Genomic DNA, 22,776 nt, shown 5'->3' with positions numbered 1-22,776 from the left:
TATATCTGTTTGGCTTTGGTCTCTTGCTGTGGTTCAGTCCTGTTCTTTCATTTGGGACATCTTTTTCTGTCTTCTCATATTGTCTAACTTTGTCTGTTTCTGTGTGTTAGGGAAGTGAGCCACTTCTCTTTTACCAATAATAGCCTTATGAAGAGGAGGTCTTGTAGTGCCCTGCAGTGCCGTCTCCTCTGTCCCCCAGGGGCTGGCACTTCAGGGAGGATCTCCTATGTGTGTTGTGTGTGCTCTGCTGTGGAGTCTTGGCCTCTTTTTCCTTCAGTCCAGCTGTGTGCAGAGGTTCTCTCTGACCATTGTGGGCAGCGTTTGATGCCCAGCAGGGTGGGGCACATTTTAACAATGTATGTGGTGGTCTGCTTGGAAAGGGAGAGCTGATGCCCCCCTCCCCACCCCCCTGCTGCCTCCAGGGATCCCGGAAAGAGTCAAGAGATGTGTTGGCAGGGATTGCACTGGTCTTCTGAGGTGGGGCCTGCAGCACCAGGCCTAAGGTAAATGTGAATGGGGAGGGCAGACCTGCAGAAGTGGGGGGGGGGGGGGGGGCGGGGGCGGGTAGGATGCAGTGGTACCTCCCAGCTCCTTTGTTCCTGGAGGCATCTTCCTCCCATCCCTGTCCTTCCAGGCCGTGCTCTAAGATGAGCAAATCCCTCACCCTTTAGGGTTCTTCAAACTGCCACTTGCTGCCATATTTGCACTGGCTGTGCTGTCTCTCTAGGGCCCGGATGCTTCCTAAGGCCCTCTGGGCTCTCCCAGCGCTGAGCCACCGGAGTGCTAAACCCCTAGGCGTTAAATCCTCTGGTTGTGAGAACCTAACAAAATTTGGCCCCTGTCACTTTCACAGGCAAGTGTTAAGAGATCACCTTCCCCTGGCCGGAGACTGTTGCCCACCGGCTGCCGCCACCTCCGTGTGGCCCTTTCCCTGCCTTTAGTCGTGCAGTTTGTTTCCTAGGCTTTGGATCACTTTCTGGGTTACTTATGTTGATGTGTTTTGTGTCTGTGGGAGGAGACAAATTAGAGTCTTTTATGTTCCTTTGGTCTTCCCGACTCTACCATGCTGATATTCTTTGGAATTTTGGTTTTGGATTGTTGATATACTTCATTTTGTATTCCATTGGCCCTAGCTGTTTGGAATTACACATTTTGCCAAAGTATTTGCTCACCTTTGCTTCCTATATCTCACGTCTAAATTCATTTTTCATATTTGACTGCTTCCAAAATATTATTTTTTAAATTTTTAAAAAAGATTTTATTTATTTCACACAGAGAGCCCAAGCAGGGGGAGCTGCAGGCAGAGAGAGAGAAACAGGCTTCCCAGCAGAGCAGGGAGCCGGGCGTGGGGCTCAATCCGAGGACCCTGGGATCATGACTTGAGCCAAAGGCAGGCGCTTAACTAAGCCACCCAAGCGCCCCAAGAATATTTTTTAAGTAAATTCTACCCCCAGTGTGGGGCTTGAACTGACAACGCCAAGAGCAAGAGTTGCCTGCTCCACCAACTGAGCCAGCCCAGTGCCCCGAGAGTTTTTTTTTTGTTTCAAGATTTATTTATTCATGAGAGACACAGAGAGACACAGGCGGAGGGAGAAGCAGACCCCATGCAGGGAGCCCGATGTGGGACTAGATCCCGGGACCCCGGAGTCACGCCCTGGGCCGAGGGCAGGTGCTAAACTGCTGAGCTACCAGGGGATCCCCCAGAGACTATTTTTTATTGCATCCTTATACTTAAATGAATTTGTCTTGATAGGAATTTTGAGTTCAAAGTTCTTTTCCTTCAGCATTTTGGGAACGTCTTTGTCTCTCACCTAAATACTATTAAGAAACCTGGTGCCCGACTGATCCCTCTCTGTAATTGATCTACCGTCTCTGTTTAGGAGCTGTCAGAAGTTTTGCTTTTTCTTAGATGGTCTTAAATGTCTTTCAGTCTAGTGTTTCTGTTTGTATGTTTTCTGTACGTTTTTCATCCATGAGTTTTTTCATCTTTAATTCTGGCCAGTTTCTCATTTCTTCAGGTATTTCCTTTTCTACTTTTCTTCTTCTCTTCTAGGACGCCCAGTTATTCAGATGTGGACACTACTGCTCTGTCCCTGGACTGCCTGCCGTGTGTCTGTCTTTTCCTGCTTCCTATTACCAGCTAATTAGTTTTGACCTGTATGTGTCCCTGTGTCTCGTTCATCGACTTTTGTACTATTTTCAATGTGGTCCTTGTTCCTGGTTCATATTACTAATATTTCCTTGTATATTTATTTTGTTTTATTTTTAGTTTCTTGGCTGGTGTGCATGTTTAGTTTGCGTCTTCAGGGCCGAGGGCTGGCCTCCTCAGGCAGCATCCGGTTACTGTGGCCCACGAGCTCCTGTCCCTTCAGCACACTAGCTCCTATTTGGTAACGTTTATTGAGGAAAGGCCAGGGCGGGGGCCTAAGCCGTCGCTCCCAGTGAGTGAAGGGGAAGGCGAGGCCCTGCCAACAGCAACCAGCCAGCCCGGCTAGCGCGGGCGCCGGGTCATGTTCGGAGATTTATACCTTCAGACCCTCGCTCGGGAAGCACCTTCACCTTTGTCCTCTGCCAGCTGCAGGGCTCTGCGGGGGGTGAGGGGGTGGGGGTATTTTAATCCCAAGAGCAGAACTCCTGGGCTGCCCAGTGTCCCGTGGACACCGGTCACTTGACTGATGATCACAAGTACCACAAGGGTGGGCTTCTTGCTGCTGCCCGGTCTCCCTGCCTGTGGGGACTCCAGGCTCCTCGGGGTTCTTACAGGTCCGGGACGGATTTCTTGTAGGTTTGGTGGTGGTTCCTAAGCTATATTGTAATTCTAAGTCCATTTTTGGGGAAGGGACCCAGAGCCTATGCCACTTCGTTGTCTTAATAGGAACCAAAGCCCCTAATGGATCCTTACTGCCCTTTTTCCCCAGTCTTGGGATGTTACCTCTTAGGTCCCTCACTTGTAAATAGTTGAACGAGTACATCCAACCTGTTAACTTGTGTTTGGAAGTAGTGGCGGTGGTTTTAATATCCGATCTGAAAGGGTCACGTTTTAATGCTGTTTTTTCCCCTCTTCGCTCCTGTTTTGTTTCATCGACTGATGCGGATTTCCTCCTCCCGAGCTCCGGCGTAGATGTTAGGAAGTCCAGTTCCAGGTCGCAGCGGCTTCCTCAAGCCCTCCGTGAACGTGGCGCTTCAGCTCTAAAGCTCAGCAGCGGTTTTTGCGGACCTTCCCTCGCCTTGGTCTCCGCCCTCCGTCGGCCCCAGAACCATCTGGTGTTTGCTCACAGTTCGAGTCCTTCCGTGTCCTACTCCCGAGTCGTGCTCCGGGGACTCCGGGCCGTGTCCATCTCTTCCCTCGTGCAGCTGCCGTGTCCCTGGAGAAGCCGGGAGACTGTCAGCCCCGCAGCGCGCCCAGCCTCGGAGTAGGGACCTGGTGCCCCGGGCGTGGAAGCCGGGGAGGACGGTGTGAGTTTTGCCCCCTTGGTGGGAGCAGCAGAGGCTGCAAAAGGGTCCTCGGAGGTGAAGGGAGCGGTCGGGAGGGCCCGGGATGGGGCCTGCGTTCCCCCCAAGCGAAGAGAGCCCGCGAAGCCTGTGGGTGATCACATCCCGGCCCCCGCCCCCGGGTGCCCCGCCCCGGGCAGTCCTAGGTGCTGCACGAAGTCGGGGTCCCTGAGTGCTCCGACTCCCAGGTGCGGTCCCGGGGGCCTTCGAGCTGGACCACACGCAGGCTCTGCAGGGCCTCAGTTTCTCTACCTGGAGAAGCCGCCAGTACCCCCACCCCAAGGGATGGTGGGCGTAGGGCCGCCCCTGCCTCCCCGGGGATCCTAACGGGAAGCACAGGGGCCCAGAGGTACAAGTCCGCGCCGGGCCTGGGGGTAGGGAGTGCGAGGTGGGGGAGGCCGAACCCTCTGTGTGTCCGCAGCCCGCACCTTCCCCCGAGCCCCGCCCCCCGGCCGTGACGTCACGGCGACGCAGCGGCCGGTTCAGGTGAGCGGCGCGGCCCCGCACGCACAGGTACAATTAAATAGCTCGTTTAATCCTGTCCCGACAGGGGAGTGCGGCGGTGTGAAGCGCGTCCTGGGGGCGCCGCCCGCCCGTAAGCCCGAGCCCTGAGGACGCCGTCCGGGCATGCGGGGGACCCGGGGGGGGCGGCTGCGCGGTGCCCGCGGGCGGGAGGGGATGCGGCCCCGGGTCCCCGGCCCCGGCGGGGCTGGCGGAGGGGCGGGCGGGGCGCTCCCAGCAGGTTCGGGCGGAGAGGAAGCCGCTCGCTCGTTCACAGCTTGGATGGCGCTCGGGCAGCCGCGCTACAGGATCTCCTGGCGGGGGGCCCGGGCCTTGAGCGGGGCCTGCCCGTTGGGCACCGAGCCGTTCTGCCCCTGCGGCCGCGGGCCCTTGTCGCGGTCGGGCCACGTGAAGATGGCGTCGTCGCTGTCCAGCTCGGACTCGGAGCGCATGAGGCTGCTGCCGGGCGTCGGGCCCTTCTGCCTGCCGCCTGCGGGGAGACAGGAGAGGCCGGTCAGGGCCGGGCCGCGCGCCCCAGGGGTCCCGGCTGAGCTCGGACGGACAGCAGAGGCTCGCCCCAGGCCCCCGGGGCGAGGACGCACCTCCTCCGAGCGACCCGCCGGGCCGGAGCTCACCTACTCCCGGAGCTCACCTACTCCCACACAGGCGACCGACAGGGGAGGAGCTCGAACCCCCGGGCCAACACCCTCCACCTTGCCCCCCCCACGGAATTCCCGCCCGAGCCCCGCAGGCGGAGCCGCCGCCATGTGGGGGCCAGGGGGAGGTGCAGGCCCCAGCCCCTGCTCCGCCCCCGCAGCTGCCCCCCCTTCCCAGGGCCCCTCTCGAGCCGCCCCCTCCGCAGGCCGCACTGCACCCCCGGGGCGCTGCCCAGCACGACCGCAAAGTGAAGGACGCGACGCGGTCCTCCCGACGGCTAGTCATGTGTGAAGGCAAGAAGGGGGGGGCGGGGGGGGTGCAGCGGGTCGCCACCAAGGTCGGGAGGGTGGGTGCGGAGGTTCCGTTGCAGACGCCGGTGTAGACGCCCCAGGATTTCTCGGGGTTCCCGGAATGTGCCGCAGCAGGACGCTCAGCCGATCAACGGGCAGGCCAAACGCCCCGGACACCGCCCCCCCCAGGCTCCCCGCGCCCCGTGTCCGGGCTGCACCTCCTCCTCCGCTGAGTCCAGAACCGGAGCGGGGCCTCCGCCGGGTCACACGCTCAACACCAGGCGCGAGGGACTCCACGGCGCCCGGAGCGGGCCCTGGGTGACCCGGCGCACCCGCGGCTTCTCCCCCGCAGCTCTGCTCGCAGGAGGACCCGTGGCGTGGGGTCGGGGCCCCGCCGCCTCCCGCATCCCCTACAGCGCGAGCTTCCCGGGCTCGTCTCTCGCCCCCCGACGTTCTCCCTGGAAGGGACGGGAACCCCCATTCTGCGGAGAGCATCGTCGTAGCCGGGCCGTCCCGGCCAGCTCCCTTGGTCCTGCCAGGGGACCACTCCGTGCCCCGGGTCGGAGGTCAGCGGGCGCCTCTCCCGGCCACCGGCAGGACCAGGGCGATCCTCCCCGCGGGCCCCCACTGGCCCCCACGCATCACCTCCACCTTTCAAGCGAACGAGGTCACTGTTTCCCGAAGCCAGCACTTTCGAGGGGGCCCTTGTCACCGCCAGCATCCTGAACTCCTTCGGCCGCTTTCAGATTGTCACCTGGTCCTCCTCAGCCTTCCAGCCTCGCCCCCAAGCGCTGTCTCCCCCGAGCCTGCCGGGCCCTCCCCCGGGGCCTGGCCAACACGCCGGGTGGCGCCGTCTTCCCCGCGCAGGTTCCTGCCAGAAGCTCCTTGGCACCTGCTCCTGCCTGCCGACTCCCTCGCACGCGCTGGGGGGCGGGAGGGAGGTGAAGGGCGGGTCACGCACCCCCTTCCTCCTTGAGGAGCGCCTGTGGCTGCACTGTCTTCCTGCGGGAGGGGCCGCAGCAGGGGCCGCTACCCCCACCCCCACCCCGGCTGCACCGGCCCCGCCCCAGAGGCCACCTTCCTTGCGTCCTGGGGTCCCTCCCGCCTTCCAGCAGCCCCGCCTCCAGGGCCTCCTCCTCTGCCTCGAGGGCTGACTGCTGCCTCCCGCCGGTGCGCTAGGTCCCGTCGGCCGCCCGGGCCCAGGGCCCCTCCGTCACCTGTACGGCCCTGAGTTGGAGCAGTGGCCCCGCGGCAGCGTCTGTTGGTCCCACGCGTGCCCGGCCTCGGCCACTTCACTGACCGGCGGGGAGAGATGTGGAAGCGTGGTGACAGAGGGGGGAGCGTGACCCGAGCAGGTAGGGGAGGACAGCAATTCGAGCTGCCGCATCTGCCGAGGAGGGCGGCCCCAGGGAAGCAGACCTGAAACCCACCCACGTGCCTTTCAAGCCAACGAGGTCACTGTTTCCCGAAGCCGGCAGGCTGGCCAGACCCAGGGTCGCCCCAAGTCCTTGAACCCCCGCGGCTGCTCCGAGGAGGGTGGCCGTGCACGCTCTCCCCGAGGGCTGCGGGCTGCACTCCCAGCGTCGGTGGGAGCCTCGCGCTTCCCGGGCACAGGCTGCAGGACGTCCAGGTACCACCCCACGCCCTCCCGGCCCGGCCCCTGGGTGCAGAGCCCACGTTGCCTCTGTGGGCAGAGCAGGGCCTCGGGCGCTGCCGGGGAGCACCTGTGGGCAGGGTGCCTGTGGGCAGGGTGCTGGGCAACGGCTCCGCCTGGGGTCCTGTCAAAAGGCCACGGGAGGGGGCCCTGCTGGTCCTGCCCACTCGAGGCCTGATTCTCAGCAGGGAGGCACCGGACACCACCCTACACGGCCACCCTACACGGCCGGCCACTCTGGAGCCCACTGGCCAGCAGCCCCCCTGCCTGTCTCGGGGCCGCGGGGCCTCCAGGGATGTCAGCAGCCCACACTGCCATCCACCTCATCGTCCGCCCAGAGGACAGACTGGCCAGGCCCAAAGGACCAGGGTGCCAGCCTGAGCACCAGGGGCAGCTGGAAAGGCCGGGAGCCAGGACGAACCGAGCGAACCAACGAGCAGACCCAGAGGGGTGAGGGGGAGTCCCTCAGCAAAGTGGAGGGGCACTGAGAAGGGGGGCCGCTCAGAGCTCACCCAGTAGCTGGCTTCTGCCAGAGACGGGCAGCTCAGCCCCCAGCACGAAACGACCTTCCAGAACAAACAGCTGTTAGCGACACGGGTACCTGGGACGGCGGTGGGTCTCTGCAAGGACAGCGCAGGACTGCGGGGGGACTAGGGACAACGGTGGGTCTCGGCACGGACCGTGCAGGACTGCAAGGGGACTAGGGACAACGGTGGGTTTCGGCACAGACCGTGCAGGACTGCTGGGGGACCAGGGACAGCGGTCTCCAGGGCACTCAGGAGTGTGGGGCCCCACCTGCACCCGAGGGCCATACCTGCCCGACAGGTGGGCTTCAGCTCCAGGCTCTCCTGGTCCGTGGCGTCCAGGATCTTGTACTTGCTTTTCCTCTTGGGTTTTCCTTTCTGCCTGAAAAACACAACCCCGCCGCTGCTCAAGGGGCTTCAAGTGGGGCTCCGGGATGCGGGGAGCCCGTCAGGGGGGCCGCAGGCTGCAGAGGCCTTGTCCCCTTGTCCCCACGGACACTGCCTAACGGAAGGACGGTTTCCTTCCGTGCTTCTCAGCCAGGAGAAGGTGGCAGCTGTGCCTGTTGTTCAACGGCCCCTCGGCAATTCTGGGAAAGGCAGGAACCCGTGGCCACTGTACCCCGGGCTCAGCTGCCCGCGGTGACAAGGAAGCAGAGATCCATTAGAACGTAAAGGTAACGGAGTGCGGGCACATCCAGCATGCCCCATGAGCGGCGGTACGTGGAGGGAAGATGCTGGGGCGGGGAAACCGCTTTACTCAGCGGCCAGCGGAGCGGACGGCCACCCGTCTGGGGCACTATCTCCCTAGCAGGAGGCCTGGGCTGCTGCTCTGCTAGGACCCGGCGGCGCGGGCCTGGATCTGCTGGGGGATCGGCTCGGGGATCTGCTGACATCCCAGCGGCCGCTGTAACTTCTCTGTCCTCGGCAGCTGGTGTCCAGACGAACCGGTCATGTCATTCCTGTGGTTTTTAAATGCAGCACAGGCATTTCTATATGCATCTCCTGACCTCCCTAAGTGAGGGAGGTTTCAGGTTAAAAAAGCACTTTTTTTGGTAAAACTCAGGTGTAAGCCAAACTCTGGGGATGCTTAGCGTCCGCATGCCCTCGTGCAGGGCTGGAAGCCTCTAAGCCGTGCGTAGAGCAGCAAGGGAAAGAGGCAACTGGAGTCAGACATGCTCGGTTCTCTGAGGGAACCACCAACCGCTGCTTGGAGGGGGGGAGCGTTAACCAACAGAGCTCTCGGTGGTGGCTCTCTCGGACTGCTGGGAATTTTTAAAAATTCACTTTCTACATTTTATGTGAGGTTAAATCTCTGCTCTGCCACCTATTAGCTGTGTCGGTGGACAGGCGAGGCCATTTTCCCGCGCCTTCCTCCCCTTAGCTGTGAGATGAGAAAAGGTTGACAGGTGCATTTAAAAAAAGATATTTTACCTAAAAAGTGTTATCCTGGTGCTTGGCACACAGTCATGTAGAAATCAAACTTATGTTTAATGGGAATGTATTACGTATTTTTTTCTTTTTTTTGTAGTTTTCATTATTAAGACTAGTGGCAGCCCCGGCGGGGGGGGGAGGGGGGGGGGGGGGCTCAGCGGTTTAGCGCCACCTTCAGCCCAGGGCATGACCCTGGGGACCCGGAATCGAGTCCTATGTCGGGCTCCCTGCGTGGAGCCTGCTTCTCCCTCTGTCTGTGTCTCTCATGAATAAATAAAATCTTAAAATAAAATAATAATAAGACTAGATGGGAAGGCTCCAACAACAAAACCCCAAAACACTCAATCATGACTGACTAAAGCCTCCAGTTACGTGAAAGTGTGCAGATGCGTGAACCCTACCTAGGAAGGAGGGCAGGACTGAGGATTCACGTGTCAAGTGCAGAGGCAGGTGTGCAGGGTAACATGCCCCTAGAGAAGTGACCCAGCGCACCCCTGGGCCCTCCCGCTCCCACCCTGGCCATGGCCGTGCTTCCCAGGTCGGGAACCAAGGCCCTGACAGCCCTTGGCTGCGGGAGTGCGGCCCAGCCCTCAAGAGTGGGCCACGGTGATGAAGGCCTCCCGACGCCTGCGTGGGGCAGTGCCAGGGAGCCAGGAACCCCAAGACTTCACGCCCTCTGCGCAGAAGGTGCCAGTACCTCCCGAACAGATGAATCCGTGACCCGAAGCTCTAATGGCTTCCCAAGGAGAATCCGTCTTACCTCTTACAGCAACAGATCACCGTCCAGGACAGGGTTCCGAGGGCGACGACAATGACAAAGGAAGCAATGATAACGTACAACACGCTCCACTCTGCCGAAAGAAACCAAGTGGTGAGGGTGGCGAGCGGAGCGGCCAGGAGCGCGGCGTGGGCCGACCCAGCCTTGGCAGGTGGCCTGGCTCCGCGCCCCGACGAGCTGCCCTGGGCAGGGGAGGCCCTGCGGGGGGGGGGGGGGGCGGGCGGGCGCCGGCTGCAGAGGCAGCCCCAGAGGCCTCGTGGAGGCTGCAGCACGACGCCTCCGAAAGCACAGGGCGCCTGGCGGCCGATCTGACTCGGACTGCGCGCGCAGAGCTCGGACCTAAGCCTGGTTCCTACGAGCCGCTGCCAAACCCGCCCTGAGCCAGCGCAGCGCTGAGGACGGGAAGCACGAGGAAGGCACAGAGTCCCCCACCCCACCCCCCTCGCTCACGGGCCGCGGACCCCCACCACCCGCCTGCCCGACTCCGCTCTGCCCCGCTGGCAGCACTCACCACAGTTGCTGTCTCCGGCCCTCAGCTGCACCTTGATGAAATTCTCCATCCAGAAGGGGTCGCAGACACAGCGCTTGGTGAACGAGTCGCAGTGGCCGTGGTCGGAACAGTTCAGCTGGCACGCTGAAGGCGGCGGGCAGGAGTCAGCGCCCCGGCCCCACCCCAGGCCCCCCCGGCCCCGGGTCCCCCACCCCAGGCCCCCAGAGGCCCCAGGCCCCCCGCGGCCCCAGGCCCCCTGCCGGCTGGGCAGGGCGCCGTCATCTGAGTCATCTGAACCGAGGGCTCACTGCTACTCTGCGTGGCCAATTCTTAGTCTTTCAGGCCCCCGGGCCCCTCCTTTGCACCACCACTAAATGCCAAAATAAAATACCCGGGTACATTCCAAAGGAAAGCACTTATATTGCACATGTCCTTGAAAGACTTAAGAATAGAGAGTTTTAAGCTAATAATACACGCGTCTTTATGAAAACATTAAGTAGCCAGATGTAGAAGCGGCTCAAGGGTCATAATTTTAAAGTAACAAGGAGTAAAAATGACATTTTGTCAGGTAGGTGCTATGAAGTTTCCTGTGATTTCTACTGCCTTAAAGTCACAGGTTCCGTGACCACTAGTGGAGTCGGCTGCCTGCCTTCCTCATGGCAGGGAACAGTCTCAGAGGTTAGTGACAATAAAGATGTCATTTTCTTCCCCAACTCCCAGGCCTCTGCACCGGGCGGGACTCTCTCGTGATCCTGCTAGTGTAGCCAAGTGCTCGTCTCTGTGTTCCCGAGAACAGGAGGTGAAGCCCGAGGACGCGGGGCCGTGGGGAGCTGTGCGCGCCGGGGAGGCTCCAATCCCAGCTGCCCCCAGGTACTCACTGACGGTATTGATTTCCAGGGCTCTGAATATCAGAAAGTCGGCTTTTTGCTTCTGCAGCTCACTCTTGAGCATCGCCGCCACCTCATGGCCTTTGAAGATCTGGTTGGGAGGCTCGTTTTGAACAAAAAATACCATCTTGGTGCTGCAGAGACATGCGACAGTGACAATGAGCTGGAGCCCTACCAGCAGCGGTTGCCACATTCTCTGAAGGCACCTCCTGTTGTGCCAGAGCCCGTGCTAAGGACGGGGCCGTGCTCTCCCCGCAGGCCAGTGACAACGGTGTTCTCAGGGTCATCGCCATTCTACAGAGGACAGCACGGGCTCAGGGGGGTTAAGTAACTTGCCCAGGGTCACACAGTTAATTACGGCAGAGCCAAATCCCAGCCCCGACAGGTCCGACTCCAAAACCTATGCTCTCAGAAATGCTCTAAGCTGCCCCAGCTCACGAGAGGGGCCGTTCCAACCAGCACCCCAAGGTCAGGAAACCGGGACTTCGTTACAAGCACATCTCTGCCGTCAGCCTCTGACAGCTAAGAGCGGTGTGGTGCCATCGGGTGTGTGTCTAGGTCACCTGACAGCAACAAGGAGGACCTGACCCAGTGGGGTGGCTGGTGCGAGGTTACGCTGCCCCGTGTCCAGATTCGCTCTGCTTTCTGTCCATTTCTGTCCAAGGCAGACCATGTCTGACCACACGTTTACGTGGGCACGGTCTGTTCTCTATGCCTTGGCCCGCATTTGGGGGAGCCCACTGGACTCCACATCAGCCTCCCTGCCAGACCTCTGCCGTCAGTGGGTCACACGGGCTGTAGGTGTGTCCCAGACACGGCCCCGTTGGCACGCAGAGGAGCTAGCTGGGACCTAGAGGCGCTAGATCAGCTGCTTCCAGGATAAGCAGCCTCACCTGTTTATCCCAAAGCGTTACCTCCTCCGTGTGGCACCACAGAAGGCTTACTAAAAGTTCACTGCACAGTGAGACCAACAGTGGGGGATCACAAACCCAGAATCAAGAAACAAACTTTGCATTAAAGGTCTGTGGCCCATTTCTCATGAATTCCGCCCAGTTACCTAATCCACGCTGACAGTTTTGATTCCCACACGCCAGCGGCCCTCGCATCTCCACCTCCTTTCCCCTGGTCTCTCCTGAACCACCACGTGTCCTGCAACCGCTTGCTACGATGCCCACCACCGCCCCCCCCCCCCCCCGACCTCCCACGGTCTCCTCCAACCCAGCGGGTCCAAAGAACTTGAAGTAAGCACATCTGAGCCCTCTCCCTGTGGCAGGACAGGCAGCATCCTCCTGTCTGGGGCTCGGTAACAGGCCTATAAGAGGGCACCAGCGTTTTCCCAGGAGGCAGGCCCAGCTCGCGAGCTAAGGCGCGGGGAGGGGCTGGAGGTCCAGGTCAGTTCCCCGGCAGCGCCGTGCTCAGCTTCGTGCACCTTCCCGTCGTCAGTCTCCCTCTAAGCCCATCCTCCTCCGAACTCCTCCACAAGGCCACAGCCCGAGCCAGGAACCCAGCGCCACGGTGACGCTTTTCTCTCGCAGGTACAGCGCGGGCACGTGTGCCAGCGGTTCGTCCCGTGCCACTTCCCACAGCGCCCCCAGTAACGACTCCGCGGGGCTTCTGCCCCGACCCGGCAGCTGCGTCGGTCCAAGCAGCCACTCGCCCCATTCCCACGCCCAGGCCGCCAGCATAGCTTAAATACAAAGTCCTAATCATCCTGCTCGGACCCATGAACCCCACCGAGAGCTTTGGGACTTCCGGTGGCCAGACCTCACCACAGACCCACTGAGCCCTAACCTCTGGGGGCGAGGCTCCGGGAACAGCACACTCCCGAAAGCTCCGGGGCTCCACCCCGTCATCTCCTGTCTCTAACCTTGGCCGAGGCCCCAGATGGCTCAAAGCCGACACCCTCTTCTGGAGCTGCCTTGCCCAGCCTGGACTTTCATCGGCTGCCTGCCTCACTCTCACGTCCTCAAAGCAGATGGTCTTGCCTCCAGTTTCAGAGACAAAACCCAGAACCAGTGCCAGTGCTCCCGAACGGGCGCCGCCCCGTCTCCCTCTAAGATGCCTCCACAGCAGCACGTCTTGCCCCTTCCTCCCATCTCCCGCTCCGCCTGCAGCAAGGCGCCCAGGCCGGCACCCAGGGCCCACCCCCGCCACCACCTTCTACTCCTCCTCTGCCCTTCCCTCGGTCTATAAAGGTGCTCAAGCATTTCCTGTCTTTAAAGGGGGTTCTTTCCATCCCCCACCTTATTTTCGGCACCAAGCTCTGCTGTATGGCCACCTCTCTGTCCCCCAACCATGACGTGCATCTGCACTCTACCCCCAACGTCCTATGGTTCTGATGATCCACTAACTACAAAGCCAAAGCCTGTTTTATGTCCTCACACTCTCCCTGGGTGGCAGCCCCACCTGCCAGCCATCCCTTAGCTTCCAGCAGACCCCTCCCACCTGCTTTTCTGTTCCTGGCTCTCCTGGCCTTGTCGCCTCCGTCACACTGGGCTTCTTCCGAGCGCTGGACGCTCACCCTGGTGCCTCATCCGTCCTCGTGGCTTTGATTCCTACCTGTATGCAGTGGCCCTTCCTCCCACCCCAAGTTCTAGCCCACACTTGCCACTGTCTGATGAAACCTCTCCCCAGGTATGCCAGGAGACACCCTAAATCCAACAGTCAAAACTCAACTCATCACCTTTTCCTTGGAACCCGTTCCCTTTGTATCCCCAACCTCACTTACTGGCATCCACCACTGGTCCAGGCACCCAAACCTAAAGCCTTGTGTTTGGTGCCTCATTCACCTTCATTCCCAAAGGATCGCCAAGTCTTTCTGATTTACCTCTGTTCGTTCCATTGCCACTCCCTTAACTTGGGTTTTATTACCTTTTTACTAGAACAGTTCTAGGCTCCCCAGCCTTCTGTCTCTCCCTATTTTGGTTTAGCCTCCACACTACTGGTCTCCCAATAAAACAAAACAAAACAAAACAAAATTTCCTTGCTTCAAAACCAAAACAAGGGGCGCCTGGGCAGCTCAGTCGGCGAAGTGTCTGCCTTTGGCTCGGTTCATGATCTGGGGTCCTGGGATCAAGCCCCGCCCGCATCAGGCTCCTTGCTCAGTGGGGAGCTTGCTCCCCCCTCTCCCTCTGCGCCCCCACTCCTGCTTGTGCTCCCCCCCCAAATAAAATCTTTAAAGAAAAACAGAAACAAAACAGAAGCTTCATACATATAAAACAACCTAACGAGTCCTCCGCTTCCCAAACTATTAAGACTAAACTCCTTGGCCTGCTTTTGACTGTTGTCCATTTACACGGCCAGTCTTCTCTCCCGCCATGTCCTGGGGCCTAGTGAGTGCTCTGAGCCAAACAACTTCTTCCAGAGGAAAGTGTACTTCCGTATCACAGGACCATGGCTCATGCTATTCCCCAGTTGTGAGTTCCGTCCTAGTCTTTCTAAGCTTGCTCAGCGAGACATCTCTGGACCACATCCTGTCCCAACTCTGACAGAACTAACTGGCCTTGGCCCTGCGTCCCCATGATGCCACACAGTCTGTCAAATTCCTCCTGTACTGATGTTCTATGTTGATCCTGAGTGTCTTCCCTACTAGACGAGGGCCTTCGAACATAATGGACCTCTCCTGCCCTTGCACCCTGGTACCCTGCTGCAATATCTAGCGCGGAGTATGCGACCTGTGCTAGAAGAGAAGAGTTCATGAAAGAAATGGAAACCATGAGTAGGTCTGGGTCAGAGAGCGCACCTCTCTCCATCTACCCACACTATTTCTCAGCTCAATCAAGAAGCCCAGGGGGCCCCTCGTCTCTCCTTTACTCCCCCCGTTCATTGCCCAGCTACCTCTGCTCCGTGTACGGCTGAATCTTTTGCACAATGATGTCGGAATCCAGCACCCCCAGGAGGACCCCAATCTGGCGGATGAACATCCCCTTCAGCCTCTCAGTTAGCTGACTGACGTTGACATCCAAGATGATCTCCACCAGGTTGTTTTTCCTGGGATCTGGAAAGCATGTGGATCAGTCACGGTTTTGGAAGTAGGAGAGTTAACACAGAGCTGCCACTGTGCGTCTGTTCTGGCCTGGAGAGAAAGCAGTGGCTGCACTCAGGGGTGCAACCGACCGCCTTCAGAGGAGCAGGGCCTGCCCGACGTGCACTGCCGCTGCTGCGATCTGGGGCTGGCGCAAGGAGCTCCCTACCAGCCTGTGGATCAGGCCGTAGCAGAGACACGGGGGGTTTGGTGAAGGGGGTGGGGAAGGAGGACACTTCCAGGTCTGCTCCTAAAGCTTCTGTCCTGGGGCGCCTGCGTGGCTCAGCTGGTTAAGCATCTGACTCTTGGTTTCAGCTCAGGTCAGGATCTCAGGGGTCATGATCTCAAGTCCTGAATTGGGCTCCCCACTCATCGGGGAGTCTGCTTAAAGGTTCTCTCCCTCTGCCCTTCCCCCCACTCATGCGTGCACGCGCACTCTCTCTCTCAAATAAAATCTTTAACAATAACAATAATAATAAAAGCTTCTGCCCAGGTGGCTCACCGAGCTCTCCAGGACGAGAGGGGTATCTACAACCTATCCTGACCCATGCAGGATTTTCAGCGACTTGCTGTGCTTTGTCTACAACAACGGGGAAGAAAATGTCCACCTGAACAATCTTACTGATAATGGAAATGCACCAGCCCTTCAGGTTTGAGGACAGTAAACGCACAAAAAAAATCCAAGTGGTCAAGAAACGAGGGCTTCCTTAGAGCAACAGCGAGCTGCACGGTGTCCTCACAACTCTAGGACTCGGAGACCACTGTCCTTCATTTCTATATGTGTCCTAGAGACCGCTCTGCACTTGGAAGTTAAACGTGATTATTCAGAATACCTTATTCCCATAATTGGATGCACCATTTGCCTGTTCTGATGTATCATTTGCATAATTAGCAGACTATCTGTGATCTGATTTTAAACACAGAAGAAGCTGTATAGTGTCTTGGCTGTTGTCCTTCATAGAGGTAGGACAAGGACTGGAAGGCCTGCCAAGATCCCTTCCCCTCTACAGTTAATACCTTCTCATCAGAGGCCTGGGAACTTATAAAGCTCTGCCCCACCCCACGCTCATTGCTTCCCTAACACCAAATTAGCCAAATAAAATAAAGCAAAATAAAAACACGGTTCTATTTAAGAAAGAAATTTTACTTCTGCAAATCTGAAAAATGTAAAGGACAGCAGTTACTTTACCTTCCCTGGGTTGTCAGATAAAGCCTGAGGCTCAACTTATAAAAATAAATTGTTTTCTACAGCTGGGTGCTGATGAGGCATCATGACTCCAGTTATTCCTGTGCTCAGATTCCTAAAGCACCCAGAGCCCTCTCTCATCCATCGCATGTAGAGGAGGGAGCGCTGGACTAGGGGCCTGAAGGCCTGGCTCTGACACAACTGCTGTGTGACGCTGAGCAAGCCCTGCCCTCTCTGAGTTTCAGTTTCTCCATCTGAGATGAGTGGGGGGGTCCATACTCCTCGAGGGGAGGAGGGATACTGCTGGAACAGACTGTCTGAGGATTTTTCAGCTTGGGGTCTCTAGAGTGTTTAGAAGCTAGCTTTGCCACCTGTCTCTGTCCTCACTGGAGAGGGGCCCCAGGACTAAGGTCCTGTTGGGCTGGGCCAGCACTCCCACGCAGTCCCAGGGCTAGGTGAACTCACCAGGCTTCACCTCCACAGTGGTCCGATCCATGTCACTCTCCCCCTTCGCATCAGTCACATGCAGGTGAAATGTGTAGGTGCCCTCAACCAGGTTGGAAAGAAAGAGGATCGGGTGGTGGTCAGAGTGATTTAGCACCTCCTGTGGGGTTGAACGACATGGCGACGTTGCAAAACCACACTTCTTTTATGGGCTCAGGTGCTGCTTCTGCTATAACTAAGCCCCCTCGGGGGAACTGCTTTGTGACAGCTCTGCAGCCCACAGCTCCAAGATTAGGGCAGAAGAGCACATTCTGTGCCACGCTAGCTTGCAGAGCGACCCTAGGCAGGGTCCCTGGATTCGGGTTCCCCGGGGTTCAGAGGGCAATCCAGGTTTGACACAAGAGACCCTTTGGTTAAAACGGATCCCGGAATGTTTGGCTCGGCCTCCTCTCGCCGTCTCATCATCCCGACCCTGTGCAGCTCCCCAGGTCCTGCACTTACCCCTGCTGCTGGGCTGCCCTCGTCTCGGGTCCAGAGGTAGCTGACTATTCCCTTGTCATCTGAGGACTTGGAGCCGTCCAGCTCTGCTGTGTCCGTGGGCAAGGTAATCACCACGTTCCCAGTTATCTTGGCTATAGGTGGTTTGTTCATTTCTAAAAAGAGACATCAGTGAAATAACAGAAAAGAAAGAATGCTTCCTCATGATGCTTATGGGGAGATGAACATCAAAAGCATCCTAAACACAGGACTGTTTAGGCGCCTCGCCACGCCAGCACTGAAAAGCCTAGTGGCTTTTTTTTTTTTTTTAAAAAAAAACAATAAGCCAACTTTTAATTAGGAGTTAGGACCCAGTGAAGACCAGCCTTGGTTCCACCCTGTCCATGCTAAACACAACCCGGCCCGGACTGGGGAGCCCAACACTAGCAGTGCAGACGGGAAACCACCAGGGCCATAGGTCCTCAGGTGCCAGTCCCACCCAGAGAAATGCTCCTCCGACACCATCCAGCAGCGGCAGCAGCTTCTCCTGGGTCCTCCTAGCAGCCTCCCCGGAAGCATTCCACGTCTCTGCCTGGGAAGCACGTGACTGGAGACAGAGACCCCAACTGGACTAAAGCCTTATTAGACTTTAGGTTTCAGGCAGCTGATACCACAAATTCTATTCAAAATAAGGCCCAAGGGATGCCTGCGTGGCTCAGTGGCTGAGCATCTGCCTTTGGCCCAGGGCGTGATCCTGGAGACCCAGGATCGAGTCCCACATGGGGCTCCCTGCATGGAGCCTGCTTCTCCCTCTGCCTGTGTCTCTGCCCCTCTCTCTCTCTGTCTTTCATGAATAAATAAATAAAACCTTTAAAAAACAAAACAAAACAAAAGCCAAAATAGGGCCCAGAATGTTATTTTCTCAACATCTTTTATTCCTTCCTTAATACTTTAATAGAGAAAAAGGAAATAGGAGATCTCTTCTGGGCTCCACCTGCAGCTTTGTTTACTCAGGTGTGCAACCTCCATCCACTGAGCACGGGATACCTTAGCCGGAGGTCACCTGCGCACCTCCCATCAGCTCACAGCCTCTCCGCAGGCCACGGCCTGCCCAAGCCTGCAGCCTGCACACCGTAGCAAGCCCATCAACTCCAGCCTCACGCTGGCAGCAGCAGGCTCCCCAAAGAGCACAGGAAGCTATGGCACAGGACAGTCATTCTAAGGCCTGACGGCAGGTGTCACTGCACCAGCGGGAGAGCCACAGAAACCCCAAGGCTTAGCAGCAGAGACAACATAAAGATGCAAAGGAAAAAACCAAATTCTTTCCCTATTCAACTGAGAAGGAAGGTGGGAGGGGGACAGACAGACAAGAAGTTAAAATTCACCTTGCAGTCATCCCGATTAAAGGTTGTTTCAGAAAAGCACGTAGCAGCTGCCCCCCCCCCCCCCCCCCCCCCAGTCTCTGATCAATCGCTGCAGCCAAAAAGAGCTGCCCGATTCCTCAGGTATATGCCCCAGAGCCTGTGCCAACCCAAAGCAGGGAGGTACCTTCTTTGACAATGACATTCACAGAACTCTGGCTTTGCAGGTTCCTCTCATCTTTGACCGTCAAGGTGAACACGTAGGTTCCTACTTGGAGCCCTGTCACCGTGGCGACACTGCTGTTCGCATTCTCGAGCTGCACGCCATCAGGTCCCCTGGACAAAGACAGAAGCCAGAGGATGGAGCGCTACCTGTCTGCGGCTCTCCGTCCCTGACTCAGCAGGAGCAGACATTTACGGCCTCAGCTGAGACACGAACTACTGTTTCCCAGACCTTGAGAGGGCACATTTAAAAATATTCCATTTGAAAAAAAAAAAAAAAAAATATTCCATTTGGAAAGTGTCGTTTGGCCCCAAAATATAGGCTACCCCGCTGATCAGAAAATTCCATTCACGAGCTTTCAAACATGTCTAGCTTTATCCTATGACTTTCTAGAACGTTCAAACTCTTTGCTGTTCCAGTTCGTAAAAGGAAGAAAGTGCTCTGAGTAGGTCTCCGATCAAAAGAAGGGTTTCAGAGTGATGTTTCTGAAAAGCATTTCTGGCCCAGTAGTTGGTTCAGCTCTTGCCAGCAAAGAAGCAAGATGCGTTTCTTAATCACATGCCAAACTCCCTCCTACTGAAAAGTCAAGGAAAGGAAATGGGCCAAGGCTGCAGAGGAACTGTCAGCAAAACCATCCTCTTCTTAGCAGCTCTAAAGCCAAGCTCCCTGCAGCTCCTGGACAGGGGTCACACAGGACCCCGCACACCTGGCAACCCTCCTCCTCCTCTGTGGCCTCACGCAGGGGCCTGCGGCCGGGGAGTGAGCTCTGTGCCAACATCCAGGCACAGCTCTGCACATACCACAGAGCCCTTCTGTTCAGGGTGAACACCCCAGAGCTTTCCTGAAATTACAGGATGACCAGAGGTGCCTGGGTGGCTCAGTCAGTTGAGCGTCTGCCTTTGGCTCAGGTCATGATCCCAGGTTCTCTGGGATCGAGTCCCTCATCGGGCTCCCTGCTCAGGGCGCAGTCTGCTTCTCCCTCTCCCTCTGTGCTCCTCCCCTTGCTTGCACGCTGTCTGTCTGTCTCTCTCTCTCAAATAAATAAATAAAACCTTTAAAAAAATTACAGGATAACCAGAGAAATCTGCAATCTTCCCAGTTTTGCTCTGTTTTGCTGTTTAAACATGTAACCTCTGGCCCTAGTCATCCCTCCTGAAACAAATTCTCCCCCAAGAAGTTACACCAAGCAAAGAGGCACTGGTAAAACTCTTTCTGCTGTAGGCACTGGTAAAACTCAGCTGACGGCTTATCTCCTGTGTCTTCAGCAAAGAGTCATGATTCAAACACCGGGCTGAGGAAGACTCAGTTCTCCACCAGAGACAAGAGCCAAGGAAAATAATTTCTAGAATCCAACTCACCAATCATGAATCACGTGGTTCCTATAGTGGAATTATAGCCCCTTCCCACCCATTTCTAATGCCCTAGTCAAAAATGAAAACAAAACAAAAAGCTCAGGCTGTCCTATGGTTGGTCCCTTTGGAAACCAAGAATGCTTTTAACTCTCCCTTGGAATTCTTTTGCTTCCTGTGGGATCCTGCACACAACCTGAGCTCTATTTGTTACGGTTTAGAGGAGCTGAAACAAACTGTGAGAACCAGAAATGGTTCGATTAGATAATTCCAGTTTAATTAGTATTATTTTGGTGAGTGCCTTCGGCTTCTCACTACCGTAACTGGTAAACGGTGTCTTTAAGGAAACAATGACAGAAAAATGCTCTCATTGTGCAGATGACCCTTCGATTCCCGGTACCAGTGCTATGCCCTTCCCACTCCCAGCCTCACCCAGGTAATCTGGAGCACCAGTATTTTTCTGCTCCATTACCCCTTCCATTCTGCGTCTCAAGTGTAATTAAACTATGCGTTTCGGCAGATGGATCATACCTGTGAGAGCACCGGGACCACAGAGTACTAACTGGAGACTAGCTGATGACAAGCATTCCTTTTTTCTTACAATTATTTTATGTCAGTTCCTTAGAATTGAAGTTTAGGATTGTTACCGTTTCTTTCTCTGTCACCCCTCCTGGGATAAGCCCGTAAGAGCCAGTGCCACCTTGCTTTCAAAGGTCTGGGGTTGTATTAATAAGGCTTTTGCGTCAACACTCACTGTGTTTTCTCCCAGAGATAGGAGATAATTTTCTGATCATCAGAGCTTTTGCTGCCATCCAGCGTGGTGCTGTCCACAGGAAGGGTCAGCTCTTTATCAGGGCCTGCATCTGCCTGTGGAGGCTTGTTGTTTTCTAGAAGACAGAGACACAGAGATCAAAAGCAGGCAGTTGAGCTGGGAAAGGAGAGGAACTAACCGGGACATATGTTCTGGAAGACATGAGAACACTGCCTCTCTGCCCACAGAACTATCAGATACTGTGGATCAGGGAGCTCACGATGAAGAACTTCAGAGTGAAAGCCTCTCATTAGACCACTGCAGAATACGATGGAGGTGAGATGCCACGTCAGTTTGAGATGTGATGCTACAGGTGTTCAAAAGAGAGGGTCTGAGTGATAAGGGTTTTCTTGCAGATGAGGGCTTTCACCTTAAAGGCTAGGGTAGGATTTGGGATAACAAACTCTATCTGCTAGGTCCCCTCAAAGCTGCAATAACCAGCCCCAGGCAAGGCCACAAGCTGAGGCCGTCAAGTCCTCTCCCTCTCTCTAGCTCTGAGGAAAGCGCTCAGAGTGGACAACCAAAGGTGCCAGGGGCCCTGTGGCCTGCTGCCTCCTACCCTGCCGTCGTATAGATCAGAACCAAAACCCTCTTCTCCCCCATGGTTCAAGGGGCCAGCCAGCAGAAGAACGTGCACGAAAGGCTGAACTCACCGGGCTGCACAATAACAGTCACTTGGGCGGTGGCCTGCTGTCCAATTGTGTCGGTCACTGTGAGCTGGTACGTGTAGTCTCCTTCTTGCATGGCAGACAGCTGCAGGGTTGGTGTTCGAACACCCTGGATGCATAAACACAGACAAGTAGAAAAGGAGACTCCCAGAATCACGTCACACAAGTCCTACTCTGGTCTAAACGATGCACCTCATTTTCTAAACCTAGTAAGTGTGGAATCCGGCACTGTGGGACATCCTGTAAAAAGTAAAAGGTTCCCCCTTCAAGGGAACAACCTGCCCTGACAGCAGCAGTTTCAATAAAGTCAGAGCTCTCACAAGGGAGAGGAGTACAGGAAAGTGTGCGGAGATAACCAAGATCGGTCTTTATGATCCCAGCCAGCAAGAGCGCCATGAGTGTTTAATAAAATAACCCTTTTAAAACCATGTTCTTCCTGCTGAGACCATTCAGCAATCTTAACAAAGCTGCCCGGGTAACACAAGGCAGCAACTCAAAATGCTAGGTGACGCCATGCTGTCCCCTTGCAAGTTTCTGCAGATTCTGTAGCAGCAGAGAAACCGACCATAATATCTAAACAAAAAGCCAGGTGAAATGTGAGCTCTAAGTCATGCCTCCAATTTGGAAACAAAGAGTGTCAGAGGAACATTATACACAATTCAGGGCGAGCTTCCAAGGCAGGAGCTTCCTCTAGAACCGTAGGCAAAACCTGGCAGCCTCTGGGCTGAATCTACCTTGTAGGTATTTTGTTTGACCTGCAGTGTCTTAAAAGTTAGAAATTTTCTTTTTTTTGAAAATTTTATTTTTAAGTTATCTCTACACCCAACATGAGGCTCAAACTCACATGCTCCACTGACTGAGCCAGCCAGGTGCCCTCCCAAATGGAATATTTTCATACACAGGTCTAGATTTCTGTTTTTTTCTTGAGAAGTTGGCCTAGCTAGGAATCCTGGGACCATATTTCCATGTGGCAATGACTAGCTGACCCGAGGCGCAGCTGACCCTTCAGTCAGGGGCTGTTGTCTGGTTTGTCATAGGCAGTTTCATTTACTTACCTGCCTGGTGACACATCTAGTCTCTTCCTAAGTATCTCCAGACAGAAGATGCTCACCATCTAGCCAGGTGGGCTACAACTCCCCATTTGTCGGAGAGCTCATTAAGATCTGCACCTTTGCATTATGATCTCAGGATCAGGAGATCGAGCCTGTGTCAGGCTCCGTGCTGAGCGTGGAGCCTGCTTGAGATGCTCGCTCGCTCTCTCTCTCCCTCTGCCCTTCCTTCCCACTCTCCTCACACCCTACTCACACACATGCTCTTTCTCAGGGTCGGGGGGAGACCTGCACCCAAAAGACTTCAGTGTAGTCTGGCTTCAGTGTAGTCTGACTCTCTGGAACCATTCTAGAATAGTCCCCGTTTCTCATCTAGTCTTTTCCTCTAATATCAAACATTAAAGACAAAGGTTTTGGTAATGTGTTCATTAAAGGCCCCTTAAATGTTCTAGATTTTTTTAAAAATTCCAATGTTCAATG

The 22,776-nt window shown here is 56.3% G+C and overlaps 1 protein-coding gene and 1 long non-coding RNA gene across 4 annotated transcripts in view; one reads left to right on the top strand and one right to left on the bottom strand.

Moving 5' to 3' along the window:
* Nucleotides 1-1,231: 1,231 nt before the first annotated feature.
* Nucleotides 1,232-22,776, bottom strand: part of KIAA0319L (KIAA0319 like) — a 93,968-nt gene continuing 72,423 nt past the window's right edge. For 2 of the 3 annotated variants that reach the window (XM_025419958.3, XM_049094111.1), the window contains exons 11-21: nucleotides 21,233-21,356; nucleotides 20,523-20,655; nucleotides 18,384-18,532; nucleotides 16,860-17,011; nucleotides 16,380-16,518; nucleotides 14,542-14,701; nucleotides 10,696-10,838; nucleotides 9,839-9,961; nucleotides 9,310-9,400; nucleotides 7,409-7,500; nucleotides 1,232-4,483 (exon numbers count right to left, since the gene is read on the bottom strand). In XM_025419958.3, coding sequence (XP_025275743.3) covers nucleotides 4,296-4,483; nucleotides 7,409-7,500; nucleotides 9,310-9,400; nucleotides 9,839-9,961; nucleotides 10,696-10,838; nucleotides 14,542-14,701; nucleotides 16,380-16,518; nucleotides 16,860-17,011; nucleotides 18,384-18,532; nucleotides 20,523-20,655; nucleotides 21,233-21,356 — 1,494 coding nt within the window. In that variant the 3' untranslated portion in view covers nucleotides 1,232-4,295. Of the gene's footprint in view, nucleotides 4,484-6,953; nucleotides 7,161-7,408; nucleotides 7,501-9,309; nucleotides 9,401-9,838; nucleotides 9,962-10,695; nucleotides 10,839-14,541; nucleotides 14,702-16,379; nucleotides 16,519-16,859; nucleotides 17,012-18,383; nucleotides 18,533-20,522; nucleotides 20,656-21,232; nucleotides 21,357-22,776 lie in introns of those variants that run through there. The other variant, XM_049094112.1, reaches the window with a different exon arrangement.
* On the top strand, nucleotides 9,955-10,808 carry LOC125752526 (uncharacterized). The gene is made up of 2 exons (XR_007402268.1): nucleotides 9,955-10,495; nucleotides 10,614-10,808. It is a non-coding gene; the product is annotated as an uncharacterized LOC125752526 (long non-coding RNA).

Source organism: Canis lupus, chromosome 15 (genome assembly GCF_003254725.2).
Source record: "Canis lupus dingo isolate Sandy chromosome 15, ASM325472v2, whole genome shotgun sequence".
Classification (NCBI taxonomy): Eukaryota; Metazoa; Chordata; class Mammalia; order Carnivora; family Canidae; genus Canis; species Canis lupus.
Note: the sequence above shows the minus strand (reverse complement) of the source record. Positions and strands in the feature narration are given on the sequence as shown.